This window comes from Anabrus simplex, chromosome 2 (genome assembly GCF_040414725.1).
Source record: "Anabrus simplex isolate iqAnaSimp1 chromosome 2, ASM4041472v1, whole genome shotgun sequence".
Classification (NCBI taxonomy): domain Eukaryota; kingdom Metazoa; phylum Arthropoda; class Insecta; order Orthoptera; family Tettigoniidae; genus Anabrus; species Anabrus simplex.
The window spans coordinates 680,774,215-680,795,160 of NC_090266.1; the positions used below are offsets into that span (position 1 = coordinate 680,774,215).

The window sequence follows — 20,946 nt, forward strand, 5'->3', positions numbered from 1 at the left end:
CCTCTTCCTTGTGTATACTTTCCAATCTTCCCATCCCCCCCCCCCCACAAGGCCCCTGTTCAGCATAGCAGGTAAGGCCGCCTGGGCGAGGTACTGGTCATCCTCCCCAGTTGTAATCCCCGACCCAATCTCCCACGCTCCAGGACACTGCCCTTGAGGCATTAGAGGTGGGATCCCTCGCTGAGTCCGTGGAAAAAACAAACCCTGGAGGGTAAGCAGATTAAGAAAGAAAGATAATGAAATAATGCAGGAGTTTATGAATGTCCACAACAATGGTAATATTATCCATCTTTATGCTCGTCAGGCACATTTCGCCCGAACACGATGTGTATTTCTATTGCATTGTTTTGTTTCAGGATTTATACTTAAAAAATTCGACTTTCTTGTGATAATAGGGCCTATTTACGTTAACATAAGTGATAAGTATAGTCCGACTCGTTGGCTGAACGGTCAGCGTACTGGTCTTCGGTTCAGAGGGTCCCGGGTTCAATTCCCGGCCGGGTCGGGGATATTAATCGCTTTTGATTAATTCTTCTGACTGGGGAACTGGGTATATGTGTCCATTCCAACACTCTCCTCCTCATATACAGACAACCTACCACACTACCAACCACCGCAGAAACACGGAATAGTGATTACATTCCTCCATATAGGGTTGGCGTCAGGAAGAGCATCCTGCCGTAAAACAGGACCAAATCCACATGTGCGACGCAGTTCCTAGGAAAAAGCGGCAGGAAAAGAAGAATAAGTTATAAGTATAGTTTAAATGACTATTATTAAAATTGTATAGAAGTTTTCTTCAACAAATGTTGCAAATTATTTTTGTTTCTGATTTATAAAGTGTTTATGTCAGGCTCATTACGCCCGCTGGCGTGAACATGGAATTCCAATTTGACATCAAGTGGTACGGAATGTCCGTGGTACGAAATGTCCGGACACCCGTGGGAATAACTCGAATGGCACACGGGATCAACAGACAGATAAGTGTGTACGAGAATTGAGAAAGAACAAGTGAATTGCATGCCGGTAATCCTGACAACCTGTCATCGTAATTCGGTACATCCGAACCCCACTGCGGCCGTCAGCGATCGCTCTGTCCCTCCAGTTCCGCCACGGGCTCGGCAGGTGCCTTTTATGCCAAGCACATCAATGGACAAGTGGAATAGGGATTTTGATTATGATGACGGTCGTTATTATTATTATTATTATTATTATTATTATTATTATTATTATTATTATCCGTTTAACCCCTAGAGTTGATTTTTCTCTCTGTCTCAGCGAGCGATCCCACCTCTACCGTCTCAAGGGCGGTGTCCTGAAGTGTGAGACTTTGGGTCGGGGATACAACTGGAGAGGAGGACCAATACCTCGCCCAGGTGGTCTGACCTACTATGCTGAACAGGGCCATGTAGGGGTTGGGAAGTTTGGAAGGGATAGACAAGGAAGAGGGAAGGAAGCGGCTGTGGCCTTAAGATAGATACTATCGCGGCATTTGCTTTGAGGAGAATTGGGAAACCACGGGAAACCACTTCGAGTATGGCTGAGGTGGGAATCGAATCCCCCTCTACTCAGCTGACCTTCCGAGGCTGAGTGGACCCCAGCGTACAACTTTTCAAATGTAGTGGCAGAGTCAGGAATCAAACCCGGGCCTCCGGGGGTGGTAGCTAATCACAGTAACAACTACACCACATAGGCAGATATTATTATTATTATTATTATTATTATTATTATTATTATTATTATTATTATTATTATTATTATTATTATTATTATTATTATTATTATTATTACGTTGGTGGGTTCCATCCTGGCTCAGTCCAGTGGTACTTTGAAGGAGCTCAAATATGCCAGCCTGTTGAAGGGCTTCTGTGAGACAAATTTCGTAATCATTTCTATGCGGTTGCTTTTGATTGTGTTACGTTACTCTTGTCATTTGTAATTCTGTAAATGTACTTCTTCATTGTTCTTCTTTCCTTGTCATGAAAATTCATGTTTTGATGTAATTTCTAGTAACATTTAGTTTTCAGGTTACGTTTTTCTTACTATTTGTTTTACGTCACACCCACACAGGCAGGTTTTATAGCGATAGTGGGATAGGCCAGGGGCTAGGCCTGGGAAGGAAGCAACCGTGGCGTTAAATTAATAAACCAAACCCCATGGCACTACAGCCCTTGAAGGGCCTTGGCCTACCAAGCGACCGCTGCTCAGCCCGAAGGCCTGCAGGTTACGAGGTGTCGTGTGGTCAGCACGACGAATCCTCTCCGCCGTTATTCTTGGCTTTCTAGGCCGGGGCCGCTATCTCACCGTCAGATAGCTCCTCAATTGTAATCACGTAGGCGGAATGGACCTCGAACCAGGCCTCAGATCTAGGTATAAATCCCTGACTTGACCGGGAATCGAACCCGGGTAAGAGTCAGGCACGCTACCCTTACACCGCGGGGCCGGCGCTTTGAATTTCTACTGCAAATGAAATTTCTAATAATTGAAGGTAGGTATTTAGACATCCGTTGTATATTAGTCGCTGACGACGGGATCGTCTGCCTCTCTTAACATTAATCGCAGAAGAACAAGGAAGAGGAAAAAGTGTAAAAATGAAAGACATCGGAGCCCTTGCGAACCTAATACCGTCAGAGTCGGAAGAGTACAAGAGTTGACCAAAGGAGTTCGAGCGGGATTTTGGCACAAGTAAGTGGTAACCGTGCCAGACCCAGCTTGGGGTGGATGTTGTTATATAACTATGATAGATATACAATATTACCCTAAGCTTTCTCTTCGGCGAAGTTCCATGGGTTAGCAAAGCTGAGGAGAGCCGTTAGGACGCGGGCAATGGCCTGACTGTCAACATTGTCAATATTACCTGCAATTTTCCCAGGCACCAGAATCGCTTGCCATCGAAGAACGGTACAGTTGACAATGTTTCCTTATGAATATTCAACAACTTCCTTATTTCCGTGTCACATCATCCCGATCACAAGAGATCGCTCCCAAGTGGAACAGGGTCAAAGGGGGGAGTGGAACAATGCGAAGACATGGAGCTATTTGGTTGTTGGGTGTGAACCTCAATAGACACTACGCGCAATGCGAGGCAGTGCGGCTCGCAGCTGTCGTGACTGGGGAACGCTTTACGGTTCTGGAGTTTACCGGTTGTGACGTCAGAGGTCAAGGTGGGCACTCCGCGCGCCTATTGGCTGCGAGTGGATGGACAGGATGAAGGAAACTGGCGGGCATTGCAAGCCGCGCTCCAGATTGCCGCTGGAACGTGAAGATGGTCGTACTGTGGCTCCTGCTCGTGTTTGGTACCATAGCGAGTGCGCGGGATTGTGAGCCCCAAGATGTTACCTTCGAGCTGATGACGGGCTTCGTCTACTCTTCTCCAGGTGATATTATAGCTACCAAAACCGGAGTTCTTCGTTTTGCCGACTGCATAGCCGCTTGCCGGAATAATGTATCCTGTCAGGCTATCAATTATGAGACGGGTCTCTGCGTTCTCTTCACCGACAACGGGGATAGTCAAGGTAAGAAACCTTCTATGTATCACCGCTAGCGTAACTTGAGTGTTACTTCATTCTCCATTTACAGTGCAAAGAGGAATTCTGTGTTTGAAAAAATGTCATGAAATGTTGTACTTTAGGACACTGAGAAATCTGTATAAACTTCTCAAATGGCATCACCTGTCAATAATATTATTGAAGTTATAGTGAGCAGCATTTGTGTAAAGGAGTAGGTTTGGTCTCTGGTTCCTGTTCTTGCTGTTAGTTAGCATTTAAGAGTACTTATCGGTGGATTTTTTGCTATGGGCTTTACGTCGCACCGACACAGATAGGTCTTATGGCGACGATGGGATAGGAAAGGCCTAGGAGTTGGAAGGAAGCGGCCGTGGCCTTAATTAAGGTGCAGCCCCAGCATTTGCCTGGTGTGAAAATGGGAAACCACGGAAAACCATCTTCAGGGCTGCCGATAGTGGGATTCGAACCTACTATCTCCCGGATGCAAGCTCACAGCCGCGCGCCTCTACGCGCACGGCCAACTCGCCCGGTATCGGTGGATTTATAGGTACATGAAATAACTCCTTTCCAAAGAAAAATTCCTGTAGTCTGGATTTTTTAAGGGGCCGAATACACAATTCGCTATTGAAAATTAGACAGTTTTATAAAATGTTGTTCCTCCAGTGTGCCTCATATTTTAACATGCTCTTCAATCTACAGAAAAAAAGTATTATATTATTTTTTTAAAGTTTTTATTGCAAGGTTTTCAAGTTAAATTGGCCTTAAAATCATTTTCAAAATAACTTGTAAGATTTTAAACATTTGAAGTGATTTCTTTCCTGTTAGGCTCCATGGCTAAATGGTCACGTACTGGTCTTCGGATCAGAGGGCCCGGGTTCTATTCCCGGCCGGTACGAGGATTTTAATTGCGTATAGTTAATTCCCCTTTCTCGGGGACTGGATGTTTGTGTTTGTCTTCACTTCTCTTCATCTATATACAATACAACCCACCACACTACCAACCACTAGAGAGACACGTAATACATCCCTCGACATAGTGTTGACGTCAGGAAGGGCGCCCGGCCGTAAATATTGGTCGAATCTAAATCAAGTACTGGCCCCAATACATTGAGGGAAAGGCTACGAAGAATAAGACGAAGTGATTAATTTTCTTATCTAAAGTCAACAGTCATATTAGCAACATGAACCACAACGGTTAAAATATTTGCACTGTAAGATGTTTTTTTTAGGACTTTGGAAAAACGACATATTTTTAACAAAAAATATTTTATTACAATTATTTTTCCAAAAGATGGGCTCAGGATTGGGGTTCATGTTATAGACAGCACTAGGAAGGACAGTCAAGCAATGTTTAATGCTTAAGGCGACACTTCGGAGATAAAAAGATATTTTTACCTAATGCATGGATTTTCACGAAACTTTGTGGGAATATTACCTACATAAAAGTAAAGATATCACGAACATTTCTTTCATATACAAATAATAGCTTTTCCAAAATATTTTTTTTGAAATTTTTAATTCCATTTTTTCATGAAATTTAATTAACATGTTAATGTAAATTCGTAATTAGGCAGATAATACTTCTCTTAAAATCACTACGTATCGATTTTCCTGTACATAATTTTTATAAGGAATCGTACGCTAATAGGAATGTGGGTACTCTTGGTTTTCTTAACCGGGTCTTAAAATAATGGGTGTTCTCAAAATGTTTGGTGTCGTTCAAAAGCAATAGATACTGACAAGGTTTACATATTAATGTTTACGACATACATTTGTATGCATGTGAACTTTCTTTAAACTCTCATTCCATCTGATTCCTTATCAATTAAAATTTCTGTACCTCAGCGGTCAAGAGTAGTTATAATTCTTATACTCCTCAGGAGAGGAGAAAAACTATTTGCATTCTTCATTGCGGCATTCTTTCTTTCTTTCTTTCTTTCTTTCTTTCTTTCTTTCTTTCTTTCTTAACCTGTTTACCCTCCATGGTTGGTTTTTCCCTCGGACTCAGCGAGGGATCCCACCTCTACCACCTCAAGGGCAGTGTCCTGGAGCGTGAGACATTGGGTCGGGGGATACAACTGGGGAGAATGGCCAGTACCTCGCCCAGGCGGCCTCACCTGCTATGCTGAATAAGGGCCTTGTTGGGGGATGGTAAGATTGGAAGGGATAGATAAGGGAGATGGAAGGAAGCGGCCGTGGACTAAGTTAGGTACTATCCCGGCATTTTCCTGGAGGAGAATTGGGAAACCACGGAAAACCACTTCCAGGATGGTTGAGGTGGGAATCAAACCCACCTCTACTCATTTGATCTCCCGGGACTGAGTGGACCCCGATCCAACCCTCGTAGCCTACCACTTTTCAACTTGCGTGGCAGAGCCGGAAATCGATCCCGGGTCTCCGGGGGTGGCAGCTAATCACACTAACCACTACACCACAGAGGCGGACTGCGTCCATATTACCGGCGAATAATTAGGATTTCATTGTACAGTTACCTATTTATTCCTTTATCTTGTACTTACCTTATTCATTTTCAACATGCTATTGGTATAATTGCTTGTATTTTAGAAATAGACATAAACTGTTTACCCCCCAATGGCTTTCTTTTTACAACCTATAATCGATGTGAAGTACTACAATATACCTTCAAATATATTTCCTTTCAACAATTTCTTACGAAACAAGAACCTCAGATTCTCTAAAAATGAAATTACGATTTTTGTCCTTTGAGGTATAGATTTATGAAAGCAAGGATAATAAGTGAGAATGTCTAGAAAGCCAAGAATAATGCCCGAGAGGATTCGTCGTGCTGACCACATGACACCTCGTAATCTGTAGGCCTTCGGAGTGAGCAGCGGTCGCTTGGTAGGCCAAGGCCTTTCGGGGCTGTTGCGCCATGGGTGGGGGGGGGGGATTCACAAAAAGGAGATTAAAAGGGATGATATGACATACTTTATGAAACTTAACTTTTTGTTTATTTATTACTGTCTGGAAATGTAATGGTATAATTTATATTAAAATAGTTAAATTGATATGAAAACTAAATGAAGTAAAATCATTGCTATTTGCTTTTACGTCGCACCGACACAGATAGGTCTTATGGAGATGATGGGATGGGAAAGGCCTAGGAAGAGGAAGGAAGTGGCCGTGTCCTTAATTAAGGTACAGTCCCGGCATTTGCCTGGTGAGAAAATGGGAAACTACGGAAAACCATCTTCAGTTCTGTCGACAGTGGGGCTCGAACCTATTATCTCCCGATTACTGGACACTGGCCGCACTTAAGCGACTGCAGCTATCGAGCTCGGTGAAGTAAAATCATATATATATCAAAAATTATTCTAAAGAGTATTTTCTAATGCAGTATAAGTCGACTTGTTTCTTAAATTTGTTGAATTTGTCTAATATCTTTCTAATATCTGAAAAATGTAGGACATGCACGAATGAGAAATAAAAAAATCTATTGCTATACTACCGGAGATCGGAAAGCAAAATGTATCCCTAGTTGTTCGGAATACTACCAACTACAAATTGTCCCCAAGATATCAAAATAATCTGAGAGCAATAGCGAAACGCTCATCGCAATTAAGAATTCTTGGGTACTAATGAGTTACATCAAGATTAATTACCATAAATTCACAAACTTGACTTATAGACTAATTTCTAATTCAGTTTTATTTTAGTGAGGACGCCCACGCGAATATATTTCAGAGGTTATCAATCGCCAGGCCTCTTGGAAGTTTCTATCAAGCTTTAGAGTGTCCATTTTATAGAGTAAGTAGGCTGTGCTATTGAAGTATCTGTGCTCAAGTAAACACATAATTATTTGGAGTTAGTTTGGGGCTAGAAATGCAAATTAGGTACTATCCCTGGAGAATGTGCGAAAAACGAAACCAACACGAATTAGCCACGGCAATTAAGAGAGTTCACCCTATTTTGGCTTACTAGCCTCCTCATGTATGTGCGATAGCATTTGCTTAATTTTATTGTGACCCCAGTGCCTTGATGCTATCTCATTGTAATTAATCGATTTAGGGAACTGGGAAGTATGAAAGGATCAAAAATGCATTCTTGTTCTTTTTTATTGTAATAGAGTTTTCTAAGTTTTCTGAACAAAATGGTAAAGACTTGTATTGTGTTACTTGCGCGTATTAAGTTCTTTAAAATATTTAAATGGACTGCGCGTCTCGTTAAGCTGATGTATTTTCGTAAACGTAGGCAATATTGTTCGAGAATTGTTAGACATAGAAAGCTGAAATTTGGAACATACGTATATTCTAGAAATATTAATGGGATCTGATAGTAATATTATGTGCTTAGGTCCAATCGATTCTAAGATATTAATATCTATTTTGTAGAGAAATTTGGCAGAAATTTTGAGGTGCACGATAATTGTTTACTCTAATGTATTTCAGTTACAAAGTTATCTTTCCTTATAATCCAAAAATAAAAATTATAGAAAAGCCGCAAAAATCTCGATCCCATATTTTAAAACACTTTCTCAGAAATTGCACGTAATTTTCAAAGATATAAAGAATTTTGAGTAAGTTTTAATATTTTACCTCGAAGTATTTTGAACTAGAGTAATGAATTCCGCGTCTGTTGAGTAGTGGTTAGCGTAATTAGCTGCCACACCGGGAGGCCCGGGTACGATTTCGGGCTCTGTCACTAAATTTGAAAATTGATACGAGGGCTGGAACTGGGTCCACTCAGCCTCGGAAGGTCAACTGAGTAGAGGGGATTCGATTCCCACCTCATTCATCCTCGAAGTGATTATCTGTGATTTCCCATTTCTCCTTCAGGAAAATGCCAGGATGGTACCTAATTTAAGGCCACGGCCACTTCCTTCCCATTTCCTTGTCTATCCCTTCCGATCTTCCCATCCCCCTATAAGGCCCTTGTTCTGCATATCAGGTGAGGCCGCCTGGGACAGGTACTGGTCCACCTTCCCAATTGTATCCCCCGACCGAAAGTCTCACGCTCCAGGACACTGCCCTTGAGGTGAGTACGAGGGAAAAACCAACCGTGTACGGTAAACGGATTTAGAAAGAAAGAAAGACTAGAGGAATGAAACTGTGGAGAAACGAAGATCGGGCTTTGATAAGTTACCGTACTGAAAAAAAAAAAAAAAACCGAACAAAATGCAATAGAAACTTTAAAAATTATTGTATGGAGATGAACAGACACTCAAGAAAGGTACACTTTTCTCAGAAACAATTGAACCTATGGATAATGTTTGCATCTACATGGAAGGGGAATTTCATTTTGATAGCAATTAAAGTTAAGTCTGATAAAGTATTAAATGCGAGGAACATTTGAGCGGCTATACATTTATCTGTTTGGAACACTTCCAAATCAAAACCAAAATCCATGGCGCAACAGTTCCGATGGGCCATGGCCTACCAAGCGACCGCTGCTCAGCCCGAAGGCCTGCAGATCACGAGGTGTCGTTGGAACAACTCCTGGTTTCCTTAATATTTCGGCTACTTCACGAGTGAAACTTAAGTTCGTCCACCCAACACATTGTCAGCGGACTGAGTTCAGTCTGCGGGGGTGTGATGAGCGAGTGGTGTAGTCACTGGCTCCTCACCACGGTGGTCGAGTTTCGGATTTTTGAAATGAAAAGTCACGTCCCTGTGGTTCGGATTGCGCATAAATCTGCAGGTTCCCTGGCTATGATCACGATATCAGAAGCCACGTAAAAGTACAATCGTGTTTGCTTCAGTTCAATCTACGTGTAAGCAAAGAGAAACCACTAGGCGGGAATTAACTTGTATCTATGTTGTGTGCTCAGTGCAAAGGCTGGTTGGATCCTCATCAGGTCTACCACCAGCTGTCCCTAGGTATCACTGAAGAGGCGTCCGACTCGTTGGCTGAACGGTCAGCGTACTGGTTTTCGGTTCAGAGGGTCCCGGGTTCGATTCCCGGCTGGGTCGGGGATTTTAACCTTAATTTGTTAATTCGAATGGCACGGGGGCTGGGTGTATGTGTTGTATTCATCATCATTTCATCATCACGACGCGCAGGTCGCCTACGGGAGTCAAATAGAAAGACCTGCACCTGGCGAGTCGAACCCATCCTGGGATATCCCGGCACTAAAAGCCATACGACATTTCCTTTTACTGAAGAGGTGTACTAGGGAAATGACGAGTGGGGTAGTTTTCAGCTCCCTTCATCATCGTGCCAGAAGGTGCTGTGACACGACCATATGAAAAGTATTTTCATCGCAGGAACTGGCTGCATAAGGAATGGCATTAAAATCACCATCACTCATATCTCATTTATTTTTATATTTTCAAAACCAAGGATGAGACTGAGACAGAGAAAAATGAAAGTAACAAACTTGGTCTAACCCATACCAGAAGACACAGTGTACTCTGTAAACTGTATCTCAGCTGAATCTGCAGCGGTAATGAGTTACTGGTCTTAAAATTAACGCTGTGGTAAAGTCAGTCTTGTAACACAGAGCTTTAAAGGTCAGATGGATATGAATGCAAATAAGTATTTACCTATATTGTGGTTACACTGATGGCAACTGTTTAATATGTAATCTTTACTTGCGTGTTTTCTCAAATAACAAAGGTTAAGATTTGTAAGTTTAGGGCCGATTTATCCGGTAAACTGACAGTCGTCAAGGTTTTCGTTATATATACGCACAGTAGCAAAATACCACATCATGGAGGACTGGGACCCCCTTGTAGTTTTAAGTGAATCTGCGAAGGAAGAAAGGAAGTTAAAAAGCTTTTAGTTTTATATTGTGATGATTGCCACGGGACCTCCAATTGTATGTGACTGTTGATATTGTGATCATTGCCACGGGACCTCCAATTGTATGTGACTGTTGATATTGTGATCATTGCCACGGGACCTCCAATTGTATGTGACTGTTGATATTGTGATCATTGTCATGGGACCTCCAGTTGCACGTGACTGTTGATATTGTAGCCACGGCCACAAGACTTCCGGTTTAATGCGCTTGTGACCCCTGCCCCAAATGGATCTTATTCACTCGGCAAAAACGATGTCATCATCGTACTGGCCATGGAGTAGGTAATGGCTTCCGCTATCTGTAACTTAGCGTGAGGTGGGTTAGAGTAGTTAGTTCTCTGCCTTGTCATCTTTACCCCTCAGTACTTAACTTGGCGTTAGCCTCCGTGGCTCAGGCGGCAGCGCGCCCGCCTCTCACCACTCGGTTCCTGGTTCAAATCCCGGTCACTCCATGTGAGAGTTATGCTGGTCTAGGTGGAGGCGGGACAGGTATTTCTCCGGGTATTCCGGTTTTCCCTGTCATTTTTCATTCCAACACCACTCTTCAATATCATTTCATTTCATCTGTCAGTCATTAATCATTTCTCCAGAGTCCGGTTCCATGGCTAAATGGTTAGCGTGCTGGTCTTCGGTCATAGGAGTGCCGGGTTCGATTCCCGGCAGGGTAGGGAATTTTAACTTTAATTTTAACAGGGCTGGGTCGTCTTCTTCCTTATTTCATCCTCATCACGACGCGCAGGTCGCCTACGGGAGTCAAATCAAAAGACCTACACCCGGCGAGCCGAACATGTCTTCGGGCACTCCTGACACTAGAAGCCATACGCCATTTCATTTCATTGCCCCAGAGAAGTGCGACTGGTTTCGGCAGCCGGCACATTTCCTATCCTCATTCCATTCCTGACCCGGTCGAATGAGTGGAAACAGGCTGAGGATTTTTATTTTCAATTAACGTGGAATACATTTCTGGTGTAGGATGTATGAACTCCGGGGCCATTTGCTTCTCCAGAATTGTGAGTCTTATTTCGAAACGTTTCAACTACTTGACGTCTCTCCGATTAAATGTTACCGCCTCAGCCAGGCCACTCAGGTCTTCTTTCTCCTGGCTTTCTTATTAATTAATTTAGATCAGCAATCGACGTGGATTTGGCCCAATTTTGCGGCCGATTATCCTTCCTGACGCCAACCCTATTTGGAGGGATGTTCACTATTGAGGGTTTCTGTGGTCCTCGGCAACGTGATGTGTTGAAGAGAAATGCATTAAGACGAACAGTCAGTACTCGAGCCAGGGGAATTAACAGTGTGCACTTAAAATATTCGGCCCGGCCTGGAATCGAACTCAGGCCCTCTGAACTGAAGGCCAGTACGCCAAGGAGCGAGACGGCCAGGATAATCAGATATGGGGGGAAAATCAATATAAAAGAGAAGTGCTGGTATTAAATAAGGCTGGTACTGTTATCGTATTGTCGTCTTCTTCTTAATCTGTTTATCATCCAGGGTCCGTTTTTCCCTCGGACTCAGCGAGGGATCCCACCTCTTCCGCCTCAAGGGCAGTGTCCTGGAGCTTTCAGACTCTCGGTCGGGGATACAACTGGGAGCATGACCAGTTCCTCGCCCAGGCGGCCTCACCTGCTATGCTGAACAGGGGCCTTGCGGGGGGATGGGAAGATTGGAAGGGATAGACAAGGAAGAGGGATGGAAGCGGCCGTGGCCTTAAGTTATGTACCATCCCGGCATTTGCCTGGAGGAGAAGTGGGAAACCACGGAAAACCACTTCCAGGATGGCTGAGGAGGGAATCGAACCCACCTCTACTCAGTTGACCACCCGAAGCTGAGTGGACCCCGTTCCAGCCCTCGTATCACTTTTCAAATTTCGTGGCAGAGCCGGGAATCGAACCCGGACCTCCGGGGGTGGCAGCTAATCACACTAACCACTACACCACAGAGGCGGACCTATCGTATTGTCTCTCGATAAAAACATGTTCACCACCTGGTAGTATAACTATCAAAAATGTAACAATGTACGGCAATACCGTACATAAGTTATGACCGGGCGAGTTGGCCATGCGGTTAGGAGCGCGCAGCTGTGAGCTCGCATCCGGGAGATAGTGGGTTCGAACCCCACTGTCGGCAGCCCTGAAAATGGTTTTCCGTGGTTTCCCGTTTTCACACCAGGAAAATTCTGGGGCTGCACCTTAATTAAGGCCACGGCCGCTTCCTTACCATTCCTAGGTCTTCCCTGTCCCATAGTCGCCATAAGACCTATTTGTGTCGGTGCGACGTTAAAGCAAAAAAAAAAAAAAAAAAAAACATAAGTTATGTATACGTGAAACATAACTGGGTTGGCCGTGTTTATCGCTCCAGCAATGGTCACACACTAACCTTTAACACTGTTGTAAACTTGCCCTGTTTTCTAATACGTGTTGTTTATTTCCTTGCTGTGTTGGTTGGAGTGGGGGAGGGCTAGGCGGAACTAACTGGAGGTCACTTCAGGTAAACGGCCTATGGAGGGAGAATGATTAGTGATTTACAGTGTTTTGTAATCGTAGTAGAGGTGTAAATATGTCCGACTCTTTGGATGAGCGGTCAGCGTTGCGACCTTCGGTTCTCAGCCGGATCAGGCATTCTAAGCGTGTTTAGTTAATTCTTCTTTTTTCTTTACAGTTGCTTTACGTCGCACTGACACAGATAGGTCTTATGGCGACCACAGGACAGGAAAGGGCTAGAATTGGGAAGGAAGCGGCCGTGGCCTTAATTAAGGTACAGCCCAGCATTTGCCTGGTGTGAAAATGGGAAACCACGGAAAACCATCTTCAGGTCTGCCGACAGTGGGGTTCGAACCCACTATCTCCCAGATGCATGCTCACAGCTGCGCGACTCTAACCGCACGGCCTCCACATTATTGCATGAAGCTAAGTGAAAAGCAAATCATTTCACAAATATTAATTAATGAAGCAAATATTGTCCACTTCTGTGGTGTAGTGATTAGTGTGATTACCTGCCACCCCCAGAGACCCGGGTTCGATTCACGGCTCTGCCACGAAATTTGAAAAGTGGTACGAGGGCTGGAACGGGGTCCGCTCAGCCTCGGGAGGTCAAATGAGTAGAGGGGGTTCGATTCCCTCCCCAGCCATCCTGGACGTGGTTTTCCGTGGTTTCCCACTTCTCCTCCAGGCAAATTCCGGGATGTTACCTAACATAAGGCCACAGCCACTTCCTTCCCTCTTCCTTGTCTATCCCTTCCAAACTTCCCATCCCCCCCCCCCCACAAGGCCCCTGTTCAGCGTAGCAGGTGAGGCCGCCTAGGTACTGGTCATCCTCCCCAGTTGTATCCCCAGACCCAGAGTCTGAAGCTCCAGGACACTGCCCTTGAGGCGGTAGAGGTGGGATCCCTCGTTGAGTCCGAGGGAAAAACCGACCCTGGAGGGAAAACAGATTACGAACGAACGAATGTTATACGAAATGCCATTACATCCTAGAAAGAATATGGATTAAATTCAAAACATTGGGGCTCCATTATTTGGTGCATTTTCAGACATTCCTCCAAGCCGTTATTCATACATTTATCTAATTTCACCTGATATTGATAGGTGATAGTAGAAGCAGAGAAATGAGGAAACTCTTTCCAACCATTTAAAAAGTTGTAAACTGAGGTGAAACATTAGAAAAGAGGTCAAAATGTTGTGTACATAATAATGGATACTGGTTGTGAGTGGGTCAAAATAACTACGTTTGAAACTAATGATTTTTTGTTTTACTTTAGTTTACTTCGACAATCGTAATTAGAATACTGAGTCACTGGCACTGCGTCATGTTTGACAGTATGGCTGCAGAACGTTATGCTCCAAATCAACACTTTGTGCAGTGAGTTGTTTACATCACACAGATAGTACACCTTCATTATAGACATTCAGCACTTCCACTCTATCAAACTATACTGGACTATGTCGTTTATATTTTACTTTTCTCAGCCATTATGAATGATGACTTCACTCTGTCCTTTGAACAACGTAGTTTTGACGAGTGATACCCTACCTGGACCGAGATGGTGCTGAGTTCACCCCGAGAGACATGGGCTCCATTTCCTATCAACAAGCCCAAAAATTTAGTAATTAGACTTAAATTTCTGGTAGGCACGTGTCCCATGGATCTGGATACCAGATATATTCTTGATGATGATGATGATGATGCTTGTTGTTTAAAGGGGCCTAACATCGAAGGTCATCGGCCCCTAGATATATTCTTAGGGGGCAAGAAGAGCAGCTGAGGACTGTAATCCCACTTGGTGCCGAGGTTACAAAAAGTAGAGTCGTTTAACCTCCACTCCTCCAAGGATATTCGTGGCCTGCACGGGGATGGCTGTATACTTTGCTTTAACGCAGGGCCTTTCAAGGTGCATGCACTGTGCACGACTTCGCTTTGTTGACCAGAATGCAGACCCCCACTCCTCGATTTGGAGCAATAGCGCTGTCTCTCTCTTTCCCCACGCCTGTCTCGCTCGCTCCTCCTGTCTCCCCCTTCCTCACCTGCTCCGTAGCGCTCCAAATCCGAGCCGAGTTGAGCCGAGCTCAGTCGAGTAGCCCAGAGACAAAGCGTTGGTCCGAGCCGAGCCGAGTGGAACCGATGCACAGTGCACGGAGCTCTTGCGCCTCGATTTGCACGCGTGAGATTTTGGGCTTTTGAGAGGCACTGCTTTAACGCATTGTGCCTGCTGCATATACTAGACCGAGGACCACTCTCTCAGAGCTCACTCAAGTTGTTCAAAAAAGAGATTTTTTTTTTGCTATTGGCTTTACGTCGCACCGACACATGTAGGTCTTATGGCGACGATGGGACAGGAAAGGGCTAGGACTGGGAAGGAAGCGGCCGTGGCCTTAATTAGGGCACAGCCCCAGCATTTGCCTGGTGTGAAAATGGGAAACCACGGAAAACCATCTTCAGGGCTGCCGCCAGTGGGATTCGAACCTACTATCTCCCGAATACTGGATACTGACCGCACTTAAGCGACTGCAGCTATCGAGCTCGGTAAGAAAACTTTTGGAAATTGCCACAACATTCCAGGACGACTGGGCGTGTCACGGTTTTTTCACCAAGGCTGTCGCTGTTCGACTCCCGGTCATTGCATCTGAATTTTTTAAAATGAAAAGTCACGTCCTTGTGACTCGGATTCCTTGCAAAACTGGAGGTCCCGTGGCTATGATCACAATATCAAGTCACGTAAAACTATAAGCCTGTTTGTCTTGCAGGACGATGCACGGAGGGAATTCTCGCTATTTACTAGGCAAAATTCGAATAATAAAATTGGATTTACGTCCCATTAACTACGGTTTTCGGAGTCGCCGATGTGCCGGAATTTAGTTCCGCAGGAGTTCTTTTACGTGCCAGTAAATCTACTGACACGAGGCTGCCGTAATTTGAGCACCTTTAAATACTACCGGGCTGAGCCAGGATCGAACCTGCTAAGTTGGGGTCAGAAGGCCAGCGCCTCAACCGTCTGAGCCACTCAGCCCGGCGCCATATTTCGAAATTAAAACATCTACGAAATTGGATCAAATAATACGTCGGAGAACAGATAGAATGGCCTTGCGTCGGTATCCACTATTATCAGTAAATCACGTGATTGAAAATAGTGAAGTGACACTGCACGTGCGCCCGATTGATTGAGCTCTCCAATCTTCTGAATGAAACGTGTTTGTTTAACAATATTCAATTCCCAATACATTCCTCTTTTTGGATGTCATACGCATTCCTTGCGCTATATAATGATAATAATAATGTTATTGACTTTACGCCCCACTAACTACTTTTACTGTTTTTGGAGACGCCGAGGTACCGGAATTTAGTCCCGCAGGAGTTGTTTTACGTGCCAGCAAATCTACCGACACGAGGCTGACGTATTTGAGCACCTTCAAATATAACCGGACTGAGCCAGGATCGAAAGTGCCAAGTTGGGTTCAGAAGGCCAGCGCCTGAACCGTCTGAGCCACTCAGTCCGGCTATATAATGATCAACATAGTCAGTGTTGTCAACACAGTCTGCAAAGGCATGGACCTGAGGAGATACCACTCTCAATCGAGATAGAGGTGTAAAGGCAAGACCGAAATAGTTGGAATGAAATGAAATGGCGTATGGCTTTTAGTGCCGGGAGTGTCCGAGGACATGTTCGGCTCACCAGGTGCAGGTCTTTCGATTTGACGTCTGTAGGCGACCTGCGCGTCATGATGCGGATGAAATGACGATGAAGACGACACATACACCCAGCCCCCGTGCCAGCGAAATTAACCAATGTTGGTTAAAATTACCGACCCCACCTGGAATCGAACCCAGGGCCTCTGTGACCAAAAGCCAGCATGCTAACAATTTAGCCATGGAGCCGGACCACCGAAATACTGTAGTTCCAGAATTGTGATACAACAGCAACTGTCCCGATGGTAATTATACACAATGCGTTGCTCACCGATTCTATTTTTCACTTTAAGTTCTGAGAGAGCTGCTCTAATCCTAGGGCTATCCAGGCAGAATTTTAAATATGTTCGGACCATTTGGTAGGGGAATGGGCGTAAATTCCCTTAAGAAAGTACAGGGATATTTTCCAATTGGACCAATAATTGGCGAGAAAATATGAAATGTGCCCTATATTTGAATCTTCCTGTTACGAATGCGGTTCAGTTAATCGTATTTTTCTCTGCGGCAATGTATAAAATGCCAATAGCTGAAAAATAATGTCAAGCAAAGCTCTCTGCAAAGCGAACACTTTGGGAAATGAAGCGCGGAACACTGTCTCATGAATATTTTCAAAGATATACTTAATGAAAAATAACTCCAGTCAGCACGTAAAAGAACTCCGGCGGCGTCTCTGAAAATCGTAAAAGTACTTTTAATAACACTGTTATACTGTATTTTCTCCACACGTTGGGACTGGCCTTCTGAGCCAGTGGTACTCGAAGGTGCTCAAACACGCCAGCCGCGTGTCAGTAGATTTATTGAAGACGGTTTTCCGTGGGTTCTAATTTTCTAAACCAGGCAAATGCTGGGGCTGTACCTTAATTAAGGCCACATCCGCTACCTTCTCATCCTTGCACACCCGGAAACCTTCTCTGTGTTAGTGCGACGCTGAACCACTGGCAAAAAGAAAACAGCAAAACAACTTAAATGTCAAATGACTACACCAGGATTCGATCCTCCTATCGTTGTTATGGGAGGCAAGTGTCTAACCAACTTCACTATGTTCAGAACCATAGGGGGTTCCGATCCAGCCTCGGTAGTCATTTTGGGAGTGGATTTGTCCATTTCTCTCCGCATTCACTCCATAAACATGCTGAGATATTGTCTGTCTGTTAGGTCATCAGCCCAGAGGCTGGTTGGATCCTCAAATAGCACCACCAAAGGTTATGCGGTTATAAGTAAACCACAAAAACCAATGGCAGCACCAAAATAAGGCGTACTAGGCAAGACGAGGAGTGAGGTAGTTTGCCATTGCTCTCCTCACTGGGTCAGAAAGTGCTATTGCAGCACGACTGACCCTATGAGCAACACCTTTCATAACACTCAGATGCACTAGTCGTGCTCTGAATGTCATTACTCAGCACCACCCATACCCCAGCAGCTTCCATATTGTCACAGCCATGGATGAGACTGGGACTTCGGTGGAAGCTACACTTTACTCTGGCCTGTGCCAAGAGATGGATACAAAAGTACTGTATCCATCATGAAATGGCAGCAGGCAATGCTGAGATATTATAATATCTTAATAAACATGCGACACTTTTTCTACAAATAATTATAGGCACATTTCAGTGTAAGGTACCATAGTAACACAGGTTATCATTTTTTGCTATTTTGCTTTACGTCGCACCGACACAGATATGTCTTACGGCGACGATGGGATAGGAAAGGCCTAGGAATTGGAAGGAAGCGGCCGTGGCCTTAATTAAGGTACAGCCCCGGCATTTGCCTGGTGTGAAAATGGGAAACCACGGAAAACCATCTTCAGGGCTGCCGACAGTGGGGCTCGAACCCACTATCTCCCGATTACTGGATACTGGCCGCACTTAAGCGACTGCAGCTATCGAGCTCGGTACACAGGTTATCAGATGGGAATCGCTTGGCTGGGTGACTCAGCCTTCTGAGCTCAAGTTGGCCGCCTCGATCACAGCTCAGCGCGGTAGTATTTGAAGGCGCTTAGATACGACCGCCTCTTGTCCGTACATTTACTGGCCAGTGAAAATCCTCGGATGGGACAGAATTCCGGCAGCTGAACATCTCCGAAATCCATAAGAGAAATTCAAGGGACATAAAATATTATTGTTCAGATAGGAAACACGTGACAATGACGTACCGTCTATACTCAAGACATTAAAACTATTTGCTCCGGTGTATGTATAATAATAATAATAATAATAATAATAATAATAATAATAATAATAATAATAATAATAATAATAATAATAATAATAATAATAATGCTATTTGCTTTACGTCCCACTAACTACTCTTTTACGGTTTTCGGAGACGCCGAGGTGCCGGAATTTAGTCCCGCGGGAGTTCTTTTACGTGCCAGTAAATCTACCGACACGAGGCTGACGTATTTGAGCACCTTCAAATACCACCGGACTGAGCCAGGATCGAACCTGCCAAGTTGGAGTCAGAGGGCCAGAGCCTCAACCGTCTGAGCCACTCAGCCCGGCCCGGTGTATGTTCGTAACAGTGGACGTATACTTATACAAAGTATGTTACGTCCCTCCGTCTGCAATGCAACTGGTCTTTAGGAGTGAAGGAGTTTTGTTCTGGAAAGACATGGCTTGGATTCTGATGACCAAATATGACCTATAAATGAACAGAAAGTAATTAAATATGACTCAAAACAGTGAATTAGCTTTACGTCGCACCGGCACAGATAGGTCTTATGGCAACGATGGAATAGGATAGTGCTAGGAGTAGGAAGGAAGCGGCCGTTGTCTTAATTAAGGTACAGCCCCAGCATTTGCCTGGTATGAAAATGGTACACCACGGAAAACCATCTTCAGGGCTACCGACAGTGGGGTTCGAACCCACTATCTCTCGGATGCAAGCTCACAGTTGCGCGTCCCTAATCGCACAGCCAACTCGCGCGGTCTACATAATAATAATAATAATAATAATAATAATAATAATAATAATAATAATTGTTACGGAAATATCGTGAAACAGAGAGGTGTAAGAAGGTGCCGGGGCGATTGGGTGGACAGGGAAGTGACAAAAGCATAAGTTAAAGCACTAAAATTTTGAAATTCCATTTCTTTCCTTTTTTAATTTTTGAAATTTCAGATTTGGAACAAACAACAACAAATGGGCTCATCTCTGGTAGCAACAGCGGACTATAAGTCCAAAAATCAGGTACAATAACAAGATAATACCGTATATAAGGTATGGGCATTATAGGTCTGATTAGGTACACTATTATAAGGGCATGTTTGCTCCACTAATTTACATCCCAGGAGATTGACATCCAAAAATTACTACAGTCCAGCCTCTCAGAGGCACACGCTTTTTACAAAATTATGCCTGATAAACTTCAAATACTGAGTTTACAGCCACTTCTGATCAACAGTCTTTTACACACTCGTCTATCAATATTTCTGAAAATGACATCTTTTAATTTTTAGGCACCAGTTCACTTTTCTCATGAAACAGAAGACCTAGAGCAACCAAATTCAGTACACTTCCATAATTGCCTGACAACTACAAGGAAGACTTGCAAATAGTACATTTTTCTCTAAAATGTAAGTATAGCACTACCTCCAAATTTTTGAGAGCAAAACTTTTCTTTCGGGGCGCCAAATTTCACAGGTAAAATGCATTTATTTCGTACCATATCGACGTTCACGTTCTGCTAAATAATGTGGATGCTGTAGTTACTAACCGCACTCAACTTCATCAACATAAAAACCCTTTCTCAATTCATGTAAAGTAGTTACTTAAATACTTAGCAGATGGCTACACTGCGTCATGTGGGCGAGTCAGTACATACATCGAGTGGTTCTTGAATGACATCCATTATGGATACCATCGACTCTTTGAATTCATTTTAACTCATTGGTAAAACCTTACTTAATGGTTTTCCGTGGTTTCCCATTTTCACACCAGGCAAATGCTGGGGCTGTACCTTAATCAAGGCCACGGCCGTTTCCTTCCCATTCCTAGGTCTTTCCTATCCCATCGTCGCCATAAGACCTATCTGTGTCGGTGCGACGTAAAGCAAATAAAAAAATAAAAAACAACGCCTTACTTTCAGCCCTTGGAACGCAAATAACTATGTCGTCACACAATAAATATATAAAAATAATGTCTTCCGTGAAAATTGTTGCAGAAATGTCCATTTTTATAATAATAATAATAATAATAATAATAATAATAATAATAATAATAATAATAATAATGACCGAGCTCGATAGCTGCAGTCGCTTAAGTGCGGCCAGTATCCAGTATTCAGGAGATAGTAGGTTCGAACCCCACTGTCGGCAGCCCTGAAAATGGTTTTCCATGGTTTCCCATTTTCACACCAGGCAAATGCTGGGGCTGTACCTTAATTAAAGCCATGGCCGCTTCCTTCCCACTCCTAGCCCTTTCCTATCCCATCGTCGCCATAAGACCTATCTGTGTCGGTGCGACGTAAAGCAACTAGCGAAAAAAAAAAAATAAT

The 20,946-nt window shown here is 43.9% G+C and overlaps 1 protein-coding gene across 1 annotated transcript in view; it reads left to right on the forward strand.

Moving 5' to 3' along the window:
* Nucleotides 1–3,309: 3,309 nt before the first annotated feature.
* Nucleotides 3,310–20,946, forward strand: part of LOC136863031 (uncharacterized) — a 129,993-nt gene continuing 112,356 nt past the window's right edge. Inside the window, exon 1 of the mRNA XM_067139350.2 lies at nt 3,310–3,515. Within this exon, the coding sequence (XP_066995451.2) occupies nt 3,350–3,515 (166 nt within the window). The 5' untranslated portion in view covers nt 3,310–3,349. The remainder of the gene's footprint in view (nt 3,516–20,946) is intronic.